The 19,255-nt window shown below is 42.8% G+C and overlaps 1 protein-coding gene across 2 annotated transcripts in view; it reads right to left on the reverse strand.

Annotated features, from left to right (window-relative positions):
• krit1 (KRIT1 ankyrin repeat containing) overlaps positions 1-19,255 on the reverse strand; it is an 81,390-nt gene that overhangs the window by 59,362 nt on the left and 2,773 nt on the right. For both annotated transcript variants that reach the window (XM_072508694.1, XM_072508695.1), the window contains exon 2: positions 9,261-9,408. In XM_072508694.1, coding sequence (XP_072364795.1) covers positions 9,261-9,362 — 102 coding nt within the window. In that variant the 5' untranslated portion in view covers positions 9,363-9,408. The remainder of the gene's footprint in view (positions 1-9,260; positions 9,409-19,255) is intronic.

The raw sequence follows: 19,255 nt of genomic DNA on the forward strand, positions 1-19,255 counted from the left end.
CACAAATGGGTTTGAAAGAAAATGTCTGCTGTCGTTCAACTGAAAATCATAAAAAATTCCTTGAAGACAAACATAAAAGTGCCCGAATACCTTTGAATCTCAACTTTGCATCACTGCAACATTCAATTTTCTTCTGAACCTCATTAATATTATAGGCTACATCAGGCAAACCCTTTCCTTTTCAAGCAATGAGAAAACACAGTAAATGCACTGACTACCTTGAACACTACATTTGCACTAGCTGCTGGAAGCAGACTCGACTTTGCAGAAAGGCAAAATTTAGGCTAAAGTGAATATTTAGCCCACCGTTTCTCAACAATATTAAATGAAAAGATAGTAGGCACTCAACATGAATAAGAATAGTTTCAGACAGTAATCATGATTTTGAGGCAAAATCTACTCTCTGAAAAATGTACAAATCGATGAGACAGAGATCCAAAAATAAAAACAGACAATGTAACAATCCTTTTACTGGCAATGCTCATTAACATACCAGAACTGTTTTGTTTGCCTTCTGAAAAATTGAGTGACACAATTAACTACTCATCCTTGGTATTCATCAAAAATCATTTTAGTTACTGCCTTCTTAAAAATGCTTTTAAAATAATTACGGCGTTAATTTAAGGCACGCACATATTCTTTTTATTTACTCAACTCACACAATAGAAACTCTCACCTGGCAGTGCACAGGGCCTGAGTTCAATGTGACATTTTCACTTCCCACGGAGCCATTCTTTTGGTCTTGTACATTTGCCAATTAGCATTAACGTTTGAGCAATTTGACACTGTGAACTCACACCTCCTTAGCGCACTGTCCTCCAGCTCTCTCTGGTTGGCCTCCCCCCCTCTCTGGTTGGCCTCCCCTCTCGCCCGCTAGCCTCCTCCATGAATCCCTGATTGGTCAATCAAAGCATTCGGATGGAACGGCCAATCATGGCACTGAAAGGCAAACCGCGCGCAAGTAAATGGAACACAAGGGGAAAGGATATCCTCAGTGGAGCTGAAAACTTAGACATTTGAACAATTCCCATAACCTGTCAGGACACCTGGACGTTTTAGTGAAAATCTCAGGAGTATTGGTCAAACCTGGACAAAGTTACAAGTGATCAAAGGCAACCATGCACCTCTTAAGCCAATAATAAGGAAAACCCCTGAGTTCTGTCCTGTGCAGCATCGTTTCTAATGATGAGGTGCACAATGATGCGAGGTAACAATAGGAACTAGTGAACATTATTCGATATTGAATGCTGTGAATGGTTACATAAAAAGACCAGACCTTTTTGTTTCTGAACTATCCAGCAAGTGATAACAAAGCAAGTTCCTTCAGGGTATAAGATTTGGTGTTGGCATTTCTGGGGAACTGGCCATGATCTTATTACATTATCCTGCAGTTGACGAAAGAGAAAATGCTGGAAAAATCTCAGCTGGTCTGGCAGCATCTGTAGGGAGAGAAAAGAGCTAACGTTTCGAGTCCAATGACTCCAAGGTCTGCTGCCAGACCTGCTGAGACTTTCCAGCATTTTCTCTTTCGTTTCAGATTCCAGCATCCGCAGTAATTTGCTTTTATCCTGCAGTTGACAATTCCTACTCTAATCTTGAAGATCTGGGGCAGGTGAACAAAAGCTGTTGTGTATTCCAGCTCATCTCCAGTCTGACTCTGATCTCTAGGCAGTATGTGGTCATGTCAGTTGCAATTAGCTCACAATTTCAACTTTCCCTCCCAACTAATCAAAAAGGAGTATAACAGCAACAAGTTGCATTTAAATAGCAACTTTAATGTAATAGAACATCCCAAGGCACTTCACAAGAACATAATAAATGTTTTTATAATGACACACAAGGAGAAATTAGATGACCAAAGGGCTACACAAAAGAGGTAGGTTTTATAACATGCTTCCTTTAAGACATTTCAAATAGAGAAACAGAAAGGGAATTCCCAAGTTTAAGCTCCAGGCAGCCGAAGACACAGACACACACGGAGTAATTAAATCAAGTTTAGGCTCGAGGCAGCCAAAGCCACAGACACACACAGAGTAATCAAAATCAGTGATGCTCAAAAGCCCGGAATTAGAGGAACGCAGATAACTCAGCAGGTTGTGAGGCTGGAGGAGCTCATAGAAAAAGGCAGGTGCAAGGCCAAGGAGGAATTTGAAATCCAGGATGAAAATGTTTAAATGGGTGCATTGCTTAACCTCAGCCAATGTAGTAAGTAAGCACAGGGCTGATGGGCAAATGGATGATGAGATTTCCTCCACACTGGAGAGACCAAACGGAGACTGAGTGGCTGTTATGTGGAAGGCCCTTCGCTCAGTCCGTAAGCAAGACCCTAACCTTCTGGTTGCTTGCGATTTTAATTCACCACCTTACTCTCACACTCACTTTGCTTCACTGCAATGTTCCAGTGAAACCCAACGCAAGCTTGAGGAACAGCACCTCATCTTCTAATGAGGCACTTTACAGGTGTCTGGACTCAACATGTATTCCAACAATTTCAGACTACGAAGTACATCTTCCATTTTGATTCTTTCTTTCCCAAGGGCCAGCCGATATCTTGTTTTCATGTTTTTGCTTTCACAAAGTTGGTCATATTAAAACTCACCCTGGACCAGTGCTTTATTTCTTGACTCCAACGATTACCACTCCGTTTGCCTTTTGTTCCATGACATCTTTGTTATTTAATCTCTCCAACCTTCTAACCCAGTCATTTTCAAAGTGGGGGTCTCGACCCGCGGGTGGGTCGCAGGCGGGTGTCGAGAGGCTTGTAGAGTCATCCATTGCGACGTTCCTGATCGTGGGAATTAACGCGCAACTGCCGCAGCAGCCGGCTTTAGTTCCAAAGAAGAGTGATATTCAAGACAGTGGTGTAGTGGTATTGTCATTGGAACAGTAATCCAGAGACCCAGCATAATGCTCTGGGGACCAGGGTTTGAAATTTGATTACAATAAAAATCTGGATTTAAAAGTCAATTGTCATAAAAACTCACCAGGTTCACCAGTGTCTTTTAGGGAAGGAAATCTGCCATCCTTACCTGGTCTGGTCTCCATGTAACTCCAGACCCACAGAAATGTGGTTGACGCTTAAACGTCCTCTGAAACAGCCCATTGGGTCTAAGGAGTGGGCAATAAATACTGTCGCAGCCAGAGATCCTGCCAAACTTGCTGAGTTTTTCCAGCACTTTCTGTTTTTATTATGAAAAGATTTGGTACGGGTTTAGCCAAAGGAAGCTGAGTTTTAGATTACCTTAAGTTCATAGATAGAACATGGGAGACCAGTTTGGGGTGCATTAGAACAATTTAGGGAGGACATGTTCCAGAACCAGATAATCTTAGTGACAGCTCAGATAGCAATTGAAAGCTCATCACATAGTTAAATATAACACCAAGGCTGAAAACAGTCTATTCAGCATCAGGCAGTTGCGAGGAAGAGAGATCAAATCAGTGGCGAGGCAACAGAGTTTGTGGCAAGGATAGAAAATACTGGCTTCAGTATTTCCAATATTTAATTAGAGAAAATGTCTGTTCGGGTAACATTGGATGTCAGACAAGTGGTCTGACAATTCAGGGTCATTGGAGGGATCAAGAGAGGTAATGCTGAGGTATAGCTGGATGCTGTCAGCATTCATGTGAAAACTGTGTGTTAAATGATCTCTTCGAGGGCAGCATAAATCACAGGTCGTAGATCATAGAAATGAATGCAGAACGAGGCCATTCGGCCCATCGAGTCTGCACCAGCCCCTGAAAGAGCACCCTACCGAAGCCCACTCCTCCACCACATCTCCGTAACCCAGCAACCCCACTGAACGTTTTGGACACGACAAGGCAATTTGGTGTGATCAATCCATCTAACCCACGCATCTTTGGACTGTGGGAGGAAACCGGAGCACCCGGAAGAAATCCACGCAAACACTGGGAGAATGTGCAAACTCCACACAGACAGGCAGCATGTGGATGAGAAATAGGAGAGGACCGAAGACAGATTCTTGGGAGGGCACCAGAGAAACTATGCTGGAGCGGGAAGAGAAGCCAATGCAGGTAATTCTCTGGCTATAATTTGACAGATCAGAATGAAACCATGCAAGTAAAGTCACACCCAATTGGATGATGAAGGAGAGGCATTGGAGGACGATGGTGTAATCAACCATGGCAAATGATGCAGGCAGTTTGTAAAGGACACTGAGGGATAGCTTGGCTTGTCACAGTCACACAGGATGTAATTTAGGACTTTGATAAGTGTCAATTCAGTACTGAGAGAGAAGGGTGAAAACCTGATTGGAGGGATTTGAATATTGAGTCCAAAAGAGGATCATGAAGTGGGAAGCAACATTCAAGGACTCTGAAAAGGAAGGAAAGGTTGGAGATGGGGCAGTGATGGGGCAAGAACTGAAGGGTCATGGGTTGATATTTTGAGGAGAAAGCTGATGATGACGGAACCAGAGGAGAGAAAAGCATTAACAAAATCAGCTAGCATGGGAGCCAGGAAGGGGTAGAGTGGGTTAGGATGGAGGAGGAGTCTTGTAAGGGGTCTAGTTTGAGGGCTATGGTGACGGCAGCATTGCCAATGGCTTCAAGTAGCTATTCAGGGAGCCCAGTGGTGCAGTGCACGGTGAAGATATGGAATCAGCTGAGGAGACATTTTAGGATGGAAGGGCTGTGCGAGAATCATGGGTTTGAGCCGGCGGGGGGGGGGAAGAGAGAGAGAGAGAGAGAGAATGGATAGTGTATATAGGAGGTGGAGAGAAGTGGGGCTGGTCAAGGTGAGGAATTTGTATTTGGAGGAAGGGTTCACCAGTCTGGAGGAGCTAAGGGACAGGGTAGATCTGCCGAGGGTAGAGAGTTCAGGTATCTGCAGGTTAAGGACTTTGCACGAAAGGTCTGGAGGGGGTTCCCTAAGTTGCCGGGATACACCTTGCTGGAGCGACTGCTGCTTCCGGATGTGGAAGAGGAGGGAAAAATTGGGGATATATACAAGTGGCTGATGAACAGGGAGGTGAGCGGGTGGTGAAGATCAAGGAGAAATGGGAAGCCGAGTTGGGAATGGAGATTAATTGGGGAGTATGGAGTGAGGCACTGCGAAGGGTAAATGGGACCTCCTTTGTGCAAGAATGAGCCTGATGCAGTTTAAGGTGGTGGTGCACAGGGTGCATATGACTCAGGCGAGAATGAGTGGGTTCTTTCAAGGGGTAGCTGATGAGTGCACGTTTTGGGGTTGCGAAAAATTGGGAAGATTCTGGGCAGGAATGTTCGCGGTCGTAACCAGGATAGTGGAGGAGGAGATGGACCCGGACCCTTTGATGCCGATATTTGGGGTTTCAGCGAAGCCGGAACTCATGGAGAGGAGGAAGGCCGATGTTGTGGCCTTTGCCTCTCTGATTGCATTGGCAGGAGTTTTAGGGGGTGACTCAGGATGCACAACAGAAATTCATCCCAAGGAGGAGGAAACATGCTAAGGGGAGGGCAAGACATCCATGACTGACGAGGGAAATCAAGGACAGCATAAAGCTAAAGAAAAAACATACATAGTAGCGAGGATTAGTGGGAAGCCAGAGGATTGGGAAGCCTTTAAAAGTGAGCAGAGGACAAATAAAAAAGCAATAAGGGGAGGGAGAATATGAAGTAGAAGTGCAAGCTAGTTAGAAATATAAAGGAAGATAGGAAGAATTGTTTTCAACATATAAAAAGGTAAGAGAGAGGCAAAAATAGACATTGGACCACGAGAAAGTGTGGCTGGAGAAATAATAATAGGAAACAAAGAAATGGCAGACGAACTGAATAGTTACTTTGCACACTATTCACGGTGGAAGACATCAGTGGAATACCAGAGCTCCAGGAGAATCAGGGGGCAGAGGTGAGTGCAGTGACCATTACTAAGGAAAAGGTTCTGATGAAACTGATAGGTCTGAAGGTGGATAAATCACCTGGACCGGATGGACTACACTCCAGGGTTCTAAAAGAGATAGCTCAGGTGATTGTGAAGGCATTGGTGGTGATCTTTCAGGAATCACTGGAGGCAGGAAGGTTCCCAGAGGACTGGAAAGTGGCTAATGTAACACCCCTGTTTAAGAAGGGAAGGAGGCAGAAGACTGGAAATTATAGGCCGGTTAGCCTGACTTCGGTAAGATTTTAGAGTCCATTATTAAAGATGAGATCAAGGAGTACTTGGAAGTGCAGGATAAAATAGGACTGAGTCAACAAGGCTTTGTCAAGGGGAGGTCATGTCTGACAAATCTGATAAGAGTTCTTCAAAGAAGTAACAAGGAAGTTATGCAAAGGAGAACCAGTGGACGTGATTTATTTAGATTTCCAGAAGGCCTTTGACAAGGTGCCGCATAGGACACTGTTAAATAGGTTAAGAGCCCATGGTGTTAAGGGAAAGATCCAACCATGGATATAGGATTGGCTGACTGGCAGAAGGCAGAGAGTGAGGATAAAAGGGGTCTTTTTCAGGATGGCAGCCGGTGATTAGTGGTGTACCTCAGGGGTCAGTGATGGGACCACAGCTTTTCACAATATACAGCAATGATCTGGAGGAAGGAACTGAAGGCAATGTTTGCAGATGATACAAAGATCTGAAGAGGGGCAGGTAGTACTGAGGAAGCAGGCAGGCTGCAGAAGGACTTGGACAGGCTAGGAGAGTGGGCAAAAAGTGTCAGGTGGAATACAATGTGGAAAAAAGTGTGGAAGGAGAAATGGAGGCATAGACAATTTACTAAATGGGAAGATGCTGAGGAAATCAGAAGCGCAAAGGGACTTGGGAGTCTGTGTTCACGATTCTCTTAAGGTTAACGTGCAGGTTCGGTCGGCAGTTAGGAAGGCAAATGCAATGTTAGTATTCATGTCGAGAGGGCTAGAATACAAGAGCAGGGATGTACTGCTGAGGCTATAGAAGGCTCTGGTCAGACCCCATTTGGAGTATTGTGAGCAGTTTTGGGCCCTGTATCTATGGAAGGATGTGCTGGCCTTGGAAAGGGTCCAGAGAAGGTTCACAAGAGAAGGTCGTATGAGAACAGTTGAGGACTCTGGGTCTGTACTCGCTGAAGTTTAGAAGGATGAATGGGGATCTTACTGAAACTTACAGGATACCGCGAGGCTTGGATAGAGTGGACGTGGAGAGGATATTTCCACATGTAGGAAAAACTAGAAGCAGAGGACACAATCTCAGACTAAAGGGACGATCCTTTGAAACAGAGATAGAGGAAGAATTTCTTCAGCCAGAGGGTGGTGAATCTGTGGAACTCTTTGCCGCAGAAGGCTGTGAAGGCCAAATCATTGAGTGTTTTTAAGACAGAGATAGATAATTGTTTGATCAATAGGAGGTCAGGGGTTATGGGGAGAAGGCAGGAGAATGGGGATGAGAAAAATATCTTCCATGATTGAATTGCGGAGCACTCAATGGGCCTAGTGGCCTAATTCTGCTCCCATGTCTGATGGCGTTACGTTGAAGAATCCAGAGAATTCTATACAATCATAGAATGGTTACAGCTCTGAAGGGGGACATTTGACATATCGTGGCTATCCCAGCTCTGAAGGCCATTTGATCCATCATGTTTAGGCCAGCTCTCTGCAACGGCAATCCAGCTAGTCCCATAGAACTGGAACAAGATCTACCTGATATTGGGGACTGTCTATCTATATGTTAAAAATCAATCTATACCAAATTGACAGATTAATAATATGCTCAGGTACATCATTGTGATCTCAAAAAGTGCCACTACTTTCACAATACTGTAAAACATGAAAATAAACTATAATCCACTCTTGTGCTGAGAATAAAATCAGAGAATTATCAAAATAGGATCCACTTTCCTGCAAAACTAATGTAGAACAAAATTAAGTTCAAGCTATTTGTGAATTTATCGGTTAGACACCAATATTGCCCAACAAAAATAAAGATAGTGGAAAAAGGATGCATTCAGATCGTATGAGAGTAAACTTTTATTCATGATAATTTGTCATATAGCATCAAATTGCAAAGTTCAACGATCAGTAATTTCCATTACCGAAGTTCAGCTATGTGGATTCCAAAAATCTGCAGCCGGATATTTATATAGTCTATGTGGAATTGTACAGTAACTGAGTTTTTCTCATTCTTAGAATAGAATGGTTGCAGTGCAGAAGAAAGCCATTTGGCTGGTCGTGTCCGTCCCGGCTCTCTGCAAGAGCAACTCATCTAGTCGCATTACCACACCTTTTACCGAAAACTCTTCATTTTTGTCCCTCTACTATCTATTCAATTCTCTTTTGCAAGTTCTGATTGTATCTGCCCCCACCACATTCTCAGTACATTCCAGCCCCTAAATTGTAAAAAAGGCTTTCTTCATAGGTTTCACAGCGCCAGGGACCCAGCTTCAATTCTGGCTTCGGGTGACTGTGTGTGTGTGTGGAGTTTGTAAGTTCTCCCCATGTCTACATGGGTTTCGTCTGCGTGCCTCCCACAGTCCAAAGATGTGCAGGGGTGGATTGGGCAAGATCAATTGCCCCTTAGTGTTCAGGGGTGTGTCGGTTAGGTTAAGAAGTTGTTGGGATAGGGTGGAGTGCTCTTTCAGGGGGTTGGTGCAGATTTGATGGGCCGAATGGCCTCCTTCTCTGCACTGTAGGGATTCTATGTTGTCACTGCATCCTTTGCCAAAGCCTTAAATTGGATGTCCTCTGGTCCTCGATCCTTCTACCAATGGGAACAGTTTCTCCCTACTTGCTCTGTACTGAGCCCCCTTCATTCTTTTGCCAATCTAAGCCTTTGTTTTCAGCCAAGTCGCTATTCTTACCTCAGAATTAATTTCCAGTTCTGGCTATAAGGTTGCCTCCAGTTCCATGCGCCCTAATTTTATTCACTAATTGTTTACTCAAAATCATTGTAAGTGTTTCTGAATTCTGTGCATCAAATTAATTTAATTACCATCTGAGTACTCTCTCAAAGAACTCTATTAGATTAGCTAGATGTGCTACCTTTTATGTTGGCAGCTACTTGTAAGGGTATACTTTGCACTTTTCTTCAAAACACTGTGTATTAAGAGGGTGATATTTTGCGTTAAAAAGAAGGGGGACCAATGGGTAGTGAAGCTGGTTCGTGCAGTTGTCCAACTATCACTCATCCATGTGCCAAAACAAATTTTCCCTTGTAACCAGAAGAAAACTCTGTCTCGGTCACTGGAATTGAAGCTGCAATATCATCTAATTGTGACCAATAAATCATATTACATAACACATTTACTTTGACTTCTGTACATCCTAAGAGAATACTTAAAAAGTATTTACTTGCTTACTTCATAAGATTTTGTTCGGTAGTCACGAGAATTCAAACTAGCAGCATTCTTAGGACGAATCACTGCAATATATGTATCTTCTGGATCATTGAGACTGCCCATAGCTGTTTACTTAGTTAGAAGCATAACAACCACCTGTACAGCTCATCTGTGAACAGAAAACAAAGTGTTTATTTTTTTCATTTAAGGGACAGAATATCAGAAGAAAATCATTTCATATTTGATGAAGATTTGCGACTCATAGCAGTAATGAATGAGGCAGTCATTTCTTGGGGTTGCGAGACACAATGAAGGATCAGGCATAAATCAATCATTGCATCCTGGAAACCTGAAAAAAAGTCTCATGTATTGTTAAGAATCTTATGTTTTCTTTATGTAGTCAGCAATTTGCCATTAACTGCTTCTTTATTTCTTTTGACTTCACCAATATATTTACAGTGTCTCTTAACTGACAAGGTTTTTCCATGCAAACAGCTTGTAACTTGGGTGCCCCACTTTTATCTCTTCACTTTCAGATATTGGAATGTTACTGTCATGTAACATCAGTATTTGCCTTTTTGCTGTGTCACAATGCACAAAATGGGGAAAAAAATTACAATTTGCAAAGAAAAATAGCACAAGTCAGATGCATTGTTAGACTCGTCATAAAATTTATTTGGCTAAATTTGGAACTCTCTACACATTTGCCAGGTTCATTCTGTTCAAAATCCAGTTACGAATCATCAGTTGGATTCATCCAGCTGAAATCCTGTGAAACAGGATAGTTTCTCAGGTAAGAAGCCAAGTAATTCAATTTAGACAGAAATGTGTTTGTATATTTTAAAGCAGGAATGAGCAATGATCCCAAGGCCACAAGCAGCCTGAAACTTGACAATTCATCCCTTGAAGCCAAGCAATATAATCACATTTGTATTGTTATTATTTTCTTGGTAAGGGGCAGCACGGTGGCGCAGTGGTAGCACTGCAGTCTCACGGCGCTGAGGTCCCAGGTTCGATCCCAGTTCTGGGTCACTGTCCGTGTGGAGTTTGCACATTCTCCCCGTGTTTGCGTGGGTTTCGCCCGCACAACACAAAGATGTGCAGGGTAGGTGGATTGGCCACGCTAAATTGCCTGTTAATTGGAAAAAATGAATTGGGTACGCTAAATTTATATTTTTTTAAATTATTTTCTTGCTAGTTTGTGATATCTAAACATTGTGGGCCTTGGCATTTGAAATGAGTTTTTTCTTTAAACATTATTGCTTAATAGTCCTCAATCAGGGCAGCACGGTAGCATTGTGGGTAGCACAATTGCTTCACAGCTCCAGGGTCCCAGGTTCGATTCCAGCTTGGGTCAGTCTGTGCGGAGTCTGCACATCCTCCCAGTGTGTGCGTGGGTTTCCTCCGGGTGCTCCGGTTTCCTCCCACAGTCCAAAGATGTGCAGGTTAGGTGGATTGGCCATGATAAATTGCCCTTAGTGCCCAAAATTGCCCTTGGTGTTACTGGGTTATGGGGATAGGGTGGAGCTGTTGACCTTGGGTAGGGTGCTCTTTCCAAGAGCCAGTGCAGACTCGATGGGCCAAATGGCCTCCTTCTGCACTGTAAATTCCATGATATAATTCTATGATCTATGATCAGAACACAAAGGGCGCAGTGTCAGCAACTTGAGATTTATAATTTTATATTTGGCTCCCAAGCATCCATAGTACATATCTATTCAACACAAACTACTAAACAAAATAAACACAGATACAATAAATGCAAGGTAATATTACATCTCTAACAATTCCAGGGGCGGCACAGTGGTTAGCACTGCTGCACCACGGCGCCGAGGACTTGGGTTTGATCCCAGCTCCGGGTCACTGTCTGTATGGAGTTTGCATTCTCTTCATGTCTGCGTGGATCTTATCCCCCACAACCCAAAGATGTGCAGGATAGGTGGATTAGCCTCGCTAAATTGCCCCTTAATTAGAAAAAAAAGAATTGGGCACGCTAAATTTTAAAAAACTCGAACAATTCTGTTGAAAAGTCATCAGTTGATAAATCTGTTTCTTTCTCTACAGACGCTGCCTGACCAGAGTATTTCTGGCATTTTCTGTTTTCATTTCAAATGTAATGTTATTTGATTGGCAGTTTTGATTGAGTTGAGCTTGTTAATCTTTTGAGTTAGCCACTAATGAACCACCACAGAAGTTCAGTTCAACATCAAGCTACCGTTTATTGTAAATGTTGATGTAAGGCAAACATCTTTGATGCTTTTCATCTTCTCAACAGGAATACTCAATTCTTTATTGTAAATATTTAATTTTTGATTAATAGTCACATTTTCCATTTACTATTTCATAAAGCCTTTATATTTCTGTCTTCCAATATTAAGAAAATCATGAAGTCTCATCAGGTAAGCTAGAAAACCATGGCAAGAGCTCTACGTTTCATTCCTAGGCTCGATATATATACCTAGATATTGGGCAACTAATATAATAGTGAACTCCTTTGGTTCAGAGGCAACAAGGGTTGGCCTACAGGCATATTCCAGCAATGAACTATAAAGAAAATATCTAATGTTAAAACCCACAAATATCACAATTATGGCAGCTTTATGTTGCAATACTGCCAAAGAATCGTTATGATACAAAAGCAGTTCCATTTATATTGAAGGGTTGATTCCACTGCACAAAGAACAGAAAAATTACCCACACAATACCCAACTTACAACCACTGACGAAAGCTTTTACATGACAACAAGCGGAGACATTTTTATGTATAGGTTAGCTAAGGCACTCAGGCTTGCCTGCACACCTGGAAGCAAAGTTGTCTCCAGCTCAGACAGTATTAATCTTTTTATTCCCAATGAGGTAAGCACTTACTTGTTGGTCTCAGGTGCTGTGGAGGGAGAAGCATCTCTCATTTACTTCATATGCCACACCTGAACTTGAAGGTGTTGACAGCAACACAGTAAACTGAAAGAGACTCATGACAGTATATTTATTGTTTCTGGAGACTGCACTGTTCCTGATATTGCCTCGAGAGGCAGCTGTGCTTTCTATTTGCCAGCTTATCCATACAAGCTCATCTGGTGAGCAGGGGCAAAGGATGTGAGCGGTAGTCATTGGAGAATTCACATTGTGAAGATGAAGTGGCTTCTAGCTGCTCAACTTTCAGGGAAAATAGTAGATATGAGACAGAATCAAGATGTGTGGGGGTGGATTGAAAGGCAAGGCAAATACGAAACCATGTAATTTGTTTAATATAGGGATTGAGTGAATATTTCTTAAAGGGAAAGAGGAATGAAAGGAAGGTGCTGGAGGGAAGCCATGGGGATGTGAAATGCAATGAAATTGAGGATGAATGGGGAAACAAGAAGAAATGGAATTGAATTGCTAATAGCTGTAGTCCACATTTGCCCACACCAGGTACTGAAAGATGCAGCTTGCTGCCCTCAGCAACTTTTGACAGATGCATTCAAATTATGAAAATAGATGATGCAGCGAAAGGGCAAACAAAACAACAAGAGGATGAGACAGTGATGAGGATAGTATTGAGTGTTAGATCAGGGAGTAATAGATTCACAAACCACATTCAATTAATTCCTTAATATTAGATATCAGAATATATTGACTGTGTTGCTTTCAGATACTGTGTCACAGTAAGATGCTCCCAGAGGGAATTTGGCCTTAACAACACCTCCAGGACAACTTTGGTAAAGTATAACTGCAGGCCTGGAAGCAGGTTACTTCCTTTATCAGCAAGGATCGTATAATATAGAAGCTAAATGCATGGGCAAGAAGAAAATATACCAAAACATTCAACTCTATTCACACCAGAAGCAAACAGAGAAAGGAGGATGCTCCAATTATCATAGAATTTACAGTGCAGGAGGCCATTCGGCCCATCGAATCTGCACCGGCTCTTGGAAAGAGCACCCTACCCAAGCTCACACCTCCACCTTATCCCCATTACCAAGTAACCCCACCCAACACTAAGGGCAATTTTGGACACCAAGGACAATTTAGCATGGCCAATCCACCTAACCTGCACATCTTTGGACTGTGGGAGGAAAAAGGAGCACCCGGAGGAAACCCACGCACACACGGGGAGAACGTACAGACTCCGCACAGACAGTGACCCAAGCCGAGGAATCGAACCTGGGACCCTGGAGCTGTGAAGCAATTATGCTAACCACAATGCTACTGTGCTACCCAATCAGCGAGATAGCGCATTCCTTCAACCCACCTCTCTTTTCTGTTTTTTCATCTCGCCCTGGTTTTTTTTCCAGTTTCTGATGCATCTGCACTCAGTTCATTTTATTCACGAGAACCAGATCCTGATCCCTTGACCCCGTTCCACTGAAATGGGGGACCTCAAACTTCCTTTTCTGGCCCTGGTGCTAGTAAACTGTTCACTCCTTTTCCAATCTGACCATAAACTGAAGTTGAACTCCATATATTTTATCTCCTACTCCTCCTCTCTGTAACATCGCCACCCTTGCCTCATTCCATCTGCTGCTGCAACCCTCATCCAAGTCTTCATCACATCCAGAATTGACTTGTTCCAATCGTGTCCAGATCAGTGTTCTATTCATCACAAACCTCAGCTCATTCAAAACTGCTGCCTGTATTTTTGACTACACCAAATCTAACTCATCTATCACTATTGTCCTTGCTGACCTAAATTGGCTCGCAATCCCCCAAGATTTCAAATTTAAAATTCTCAGCTTCATATTTACACTCCTCTCATGGCCTTGTCTTCCATAGCTCTGTACCATCTCCAACACTACAACCTCAAACCTCACATTCACCATTACCTTCATCCAACCACTGGTGACTATTCCTTCAGCTCTTTTGTCTCATGCTCTGGAATCGCCTGTCTCATCATTTTATCCCACATTCACACTCCTCCTTCAAACCCATATGTCTGAGCTATTTTTCACTCCTGATATCTCTATTTGTTTTGCATCTATTTTTGTCTGGTCAGACCTCAAAGATGCACCTTGGGACATTGTTTGTGCATTCCGGTCATATTGCAGTCTTTATGGCTGAGTTAACAGACTTTGTATTCCAGTCTGATCCTGTCCTGAAGCAAAATCCACAAATATCCATTATCCAACAGGGTCAACGGTTGAGAAAACACAGGACCGTTGACTGATTTTTCCTCTTCTCAGCTCAAGGACACCTTGCCTTATCACTTGGGTACCTACTCTCCCATAAATGCACCAAGATAACTCAATAAAGACCAGAAATCAAACCTGGGGCTTTCTACTTTATATGGCAGTGTGACATGATGTAGCACACTTAATCGTTAAAGAGCCCTTAGGAGGTACATATTTCTTTAAATTTAGAATACCCAATTATTTTTATTTCCAATGAAGGGGCAATTTAGTGTGGCCAATCCACCTATCATGCACATCTGTGGGTTGTGAGGGTGAAACACACGCAGACACGGGCAGAATGTGCAAACTCCACACGGACAGTGACAGGGCCGGGATTCAAACCCGGGTCCTCAGTACCATAGGCAGCAGTGCTAACCACTATGCCACGTGCCGCCCCTAGGAGGTACATCTTCACTATTTTTCTCATTACTAACTCCAGAGTCACTGAAAATTTGCGTCAGTTTTATTTGAAATATCAACCGTGATAAAAGGCCATGGGCTGGATTCTCCGCCCCGCCACGCCACATTTCAGCCTCGGCCCGCCGGCGGGATTCTCCGTTACACCGGCCGGTCAATGAGTTTTTCCATTGTGAGGCAGCCCCACGCCGTCGGAAAACCCCCGGGTGCCGGCAAAACGGAGAATCGTGCCGGCGGAGAATCCCGCCCCAATTTGCCAATGTGAAAATGTTAAAAAGCCTAACCAGTATCGATAACAATTATATTTTTCCAATTATAATTTGATGCACAATACATTTAAGTGAATGATCTTTTTAAAGTTTAGATTTTAAAAACACTAAGAAATGCTTCCAATTTACAAATGCCTAATTGTACGCTACTTATGCATGAGGATGACCATTCAGTTGCTCTCATTTCATTAATTCATGAATTAATAAGCATAAAAACCTCCAACACAAGGTTAGAATTGAAGATGTTTGCTAATGCTTGAACAGTGTTCAATACCATTCTCAACTCTTCAGATGCTTAAAAGCAATCCATGTCTGCATGCAGCAAATCCAGGATAACATTCAGATTTGATCTGATAAGTTTTAAGTAACATTCACATCATGTAAGTACCAAATGATGACCACCTTCAACAAGAGAGAATCTAACCATCTCCACTTGACTTTCAACAGCATAACCATAATTGAATCCTCCATCATCAACATTCAGAGATTATCACTGACAGGAAACTGAATCAGCCATATAAAAACTGTGGCTACAGTTGGGAGAGGATATGGAGGAGGGGTTCTGGTGTGAAGTGCTCTGGAGAGTGAATGCCTCCACCTCGTGCGCAGGGTTGGGGCTGATACAGCTGAAGGTGGTTTACAGCTGAAGGTGGTTTATAGAGCACACCTCACAAGGGCGAGGATGAGCCGGCTCTTTGAGGGGATGGAAGATGTGTGTGAACGTTGTGTGTGTGGGGGGGAGCCGCGAATAACGTTCATATGTTTTGGTCCTGTCTAAAGCTGGAGGATTACTGGAAGGAGGTTTTTAGGGTAAACTCTAAAGTGGTGCACGTGAAACTGGACCCGGACGCACAGGGGGCCATATTCGGGGTGTCGGACCAGCTGGGGTTGGAAACGTGTGCGGAGGCAGATGTTGTAGCCTTCGCCTCATTGATCACCTGAAGGCGGATCATGTTGGGATGGAGGGCAACCTCTCCACCTGTGCCCTGGTGTGACGGGGGGACCTGTTGGAATTCTTAACTCTTGAGAAGGTTAAGTTTGAACTGAGGGGAAGGATGGAGGGGTTCTACAATTCATGGGCGTTATTCATTATGCACTTTCAAGAATTGGATAGCATTGAACATTAGTTGGGGGGGGGGGGGGGGGGGGGTTGGGTGGAGGAGGACTGTATGTGTTAATGGTGACTATGGGTGATTCCTGATTCCTTTTTGTTGTTTGTTTGGGGATTTGGTGGGAGGATGGAATTGTTGTTGTTGATGTGGGGATTGACATTGTTTTCGTTACTGCTTATTGTTGGTGGGTGTAAATTTGGGAGAAAATGTGAAAAAGGAGAATAAAAATATTTATAAAAATAAATAAATACTGTGGCTACAAAAGCATGTCAGAGGCTTGAAAATGTGCCAGAAACGACTCACCCCCCCCGATCCACAAGACCTATCATCTGCAAGCACAAATCAGGAGTGTAGTGGAATACTCGCCACTTGCCTGTATTATGGTCCGGACCAGAACCCCAATTTTGGATAAGATCCTGGATTAGAACCCAACTATTTGCATTTGGTAAAACTTTGAGGAAATGTCACTGCGCCACATGAGTGATAACACTGACCAGTAGACAGCTTTTATATTAAAACAAACTTTAATTTGTACTCAGAATTAAGCATATTAGCAACAAAGAAATAGCTTTACAGTTAATAGTTACAGCACTTTAACACTTCCTGAAACCTGCCTCGACATTCCAATTAAACAAACCCATATATTTCAAATACCACTTATGTATAAAGTTAATAACCAGGTCTTACGGTGGCAGAGTGGTTAGCGCTGTTGCCTCACAGCTCTAGGTACCCAGGTTCAATTCCAACCTTTGCTAACTATCTGTGTGGAACAGTGGCACACAAGTTAGCACTGCTGCCTCACAGTGCCAGGGACCGGGTTTGATTAAGACCTTGGTTAACTGTCTGCGTGCTTTCATGTGAGGGTCCCACCACACGACTTGTCGCACGGCTTCAGTGATGTAATTTGTGGGTGGAGCTGGGCTGTCAGGAGAGAGGGGGTTCAGGTCTTTGGGATTAAGTTTCAGTTTGTTGCTTTGGACTGCAGGAGAAAAACAGTGTTTCCCGGTTTTCATTTTCAAGCTGTTCCAATGAACCAAAAGTACATTGGGTGTGGTAACATTACCTTGGTAACTTTAAAGATAGAGTTGCTTTGCGGAAGGAGTTTTGAATCTGCTGGTTGGAACTGGATCAGAATTTCAAGGAAAGGACAAGTCTCATTCAAGTGAGCTTATAGTGTGCTGGGCCACGCCCTTGAAAGGGGATTTGGTTTATTGGATTTTGTATTGGATTGGGACAGCTATTAAGGGGGATTCATTAAGAGTTATATACATAAATTACTGTAGCTGTTGTGTGTGTTTTTTCATGTTTGTAATTGAGAACAAATTCTTGATAAGTGTTTTATATGTTAACTACATTCTTATCAGAAACTTTGTTTTGATAAAAGTGCCTAGGAAGTCTGATGAATCATACCTGAAGTGAAGACTCTTGTCCTCATCCTAGCCAAATTCAACATAAAAGTTCTTGGTCAGGTGAGCTTCACAATACATTTTGATGTTTCTAAGTCCTGGTCCATAATAGTGGGTTTCTGGGTGCGCCGGTTTCCTCCCACAGCCCAAAGATGTGAAAGTTAGGTGGATTGGCTATGATCAATGCGTGGGGTTAAAGAGATAGAGCTAGGTAGAGTGGCCTTCTTCTGCACTGCAGGGATTCTATGGAAGTGACTCACCACCACCATCCCAAGGGCAATTCAGGGACAAATAATAAATGTTGACTTTACCAATGATGCCCATATCCTAAGAATCACACTTTTTAATATTTTGCAACAACCAATTTGTTCTCAAATGAATCCAGAGATTTTCTCAAACTTATTTGTGAATCTACTCAAACAGTTGATAATGTTTTCCATGAAGAAGAACTTTAACATCAATCCTAAAGCTTCCTTTTATATCTTGGATTTGGGTCACCTGATACATCCCCCTGGATAGAGAATTTCAAAGACTCACAATCCTGAGTGAAAGAATTCTGTAATTTTCCTAATTTACCTTCTTTATACCATTGACTATCTTATGAGTTTCTGTGAGATCAGTTTCGCACACAACTCCTTTCCCTGCTTAAAAGCATGAGTTTCCAGTAAAGTCTTTCTTCATCACTCACATTTTTAACATGAGCAATCAGATCCATTGCTCTTCTCTGCACTGTTTCCAACAGTCCAATGTGTTTCAAGTCGCAATGCCTACACCTGGATTGACCACAGCATTACAAAATTTGATTAGAGCTTCCTCGGACTTGCATTCTATTGTTTTGATTTGTTGATTGCCACATTGATTGAATGTGTTGAGTGGCAAGTCTGCTGTGATTTCTTGGTCTCTTTCAACACCATTTGTGGATTATCTGTACATTTATTCTGCCTTCCAACATGCAGCATTGTCTGCATTCAACCTTGTTGCGATTGTTGTAGCTACTTATTTATTCTGGCCAGCACATTTTAATATTTGAGCTGCCAACTTCAAGTCCATTGTCTCTACCAGATCGGTTTCATCTGCAATGTTAGTTAAATTGCATTGAGCATCTACATCCACGTAATTTGGACAGCATGGTAGCACAAGCACTGTGGCTTCACAGCGCCAGGGTCCCAGGTTCGATTCCCCGCTGGGTCACTGTCTGTGCGGAGTCTGCACGTTCTCCCAGTGTCTGCGTGGGTTTCCTCCAGGTGCTCCGGTTTCCTCCCACAGTCCAAAGACCTGCAGGTTAGGTGGATTGGCCATGATAAATTGCCCTTAGTGACCAAAAAGGTTAGATGGGGTTATTGGGTTACGGGGATAGGGTGGAAGTGAGGGCTTAAGTGGGTCGTTGCAGACTCGATGGGCCGAATGGCCTCCTTCTGCACTATGTTCTATGTATTAATGTAAATGTCACTATAAACTATCATTCACAATTCTACAACCCTGGTTAAGTTTTATAGTTATTTTATGCAACATGACAATATTTCTAATTGTATTACAAATAAGTCATTGATGTTTTCTTTATTTTACATAATCCTCTTCCTTTAAATGTGATTTGACCATATAATAAGTGTTTAATTTCCATTCCCAGAAGCTCATGGTACAGGTCATGTGTCCGAAACCCCT

This window comes from Scyliorhinus torazame, chromosome 6, assembly GCF_047496885.1.
Source record: "Scyliorhinus torazame isolate Kashiwa2021f chromosome 6, sScyTor2.1, whole genome shotgun sequence".
NCBI lineage: Eukaryota > Metazoa > Chordata > Chondrichthyes > Carcharhiniformes > Scyliorhinidae > Scyliorhinus > Scyliorhinus torazame.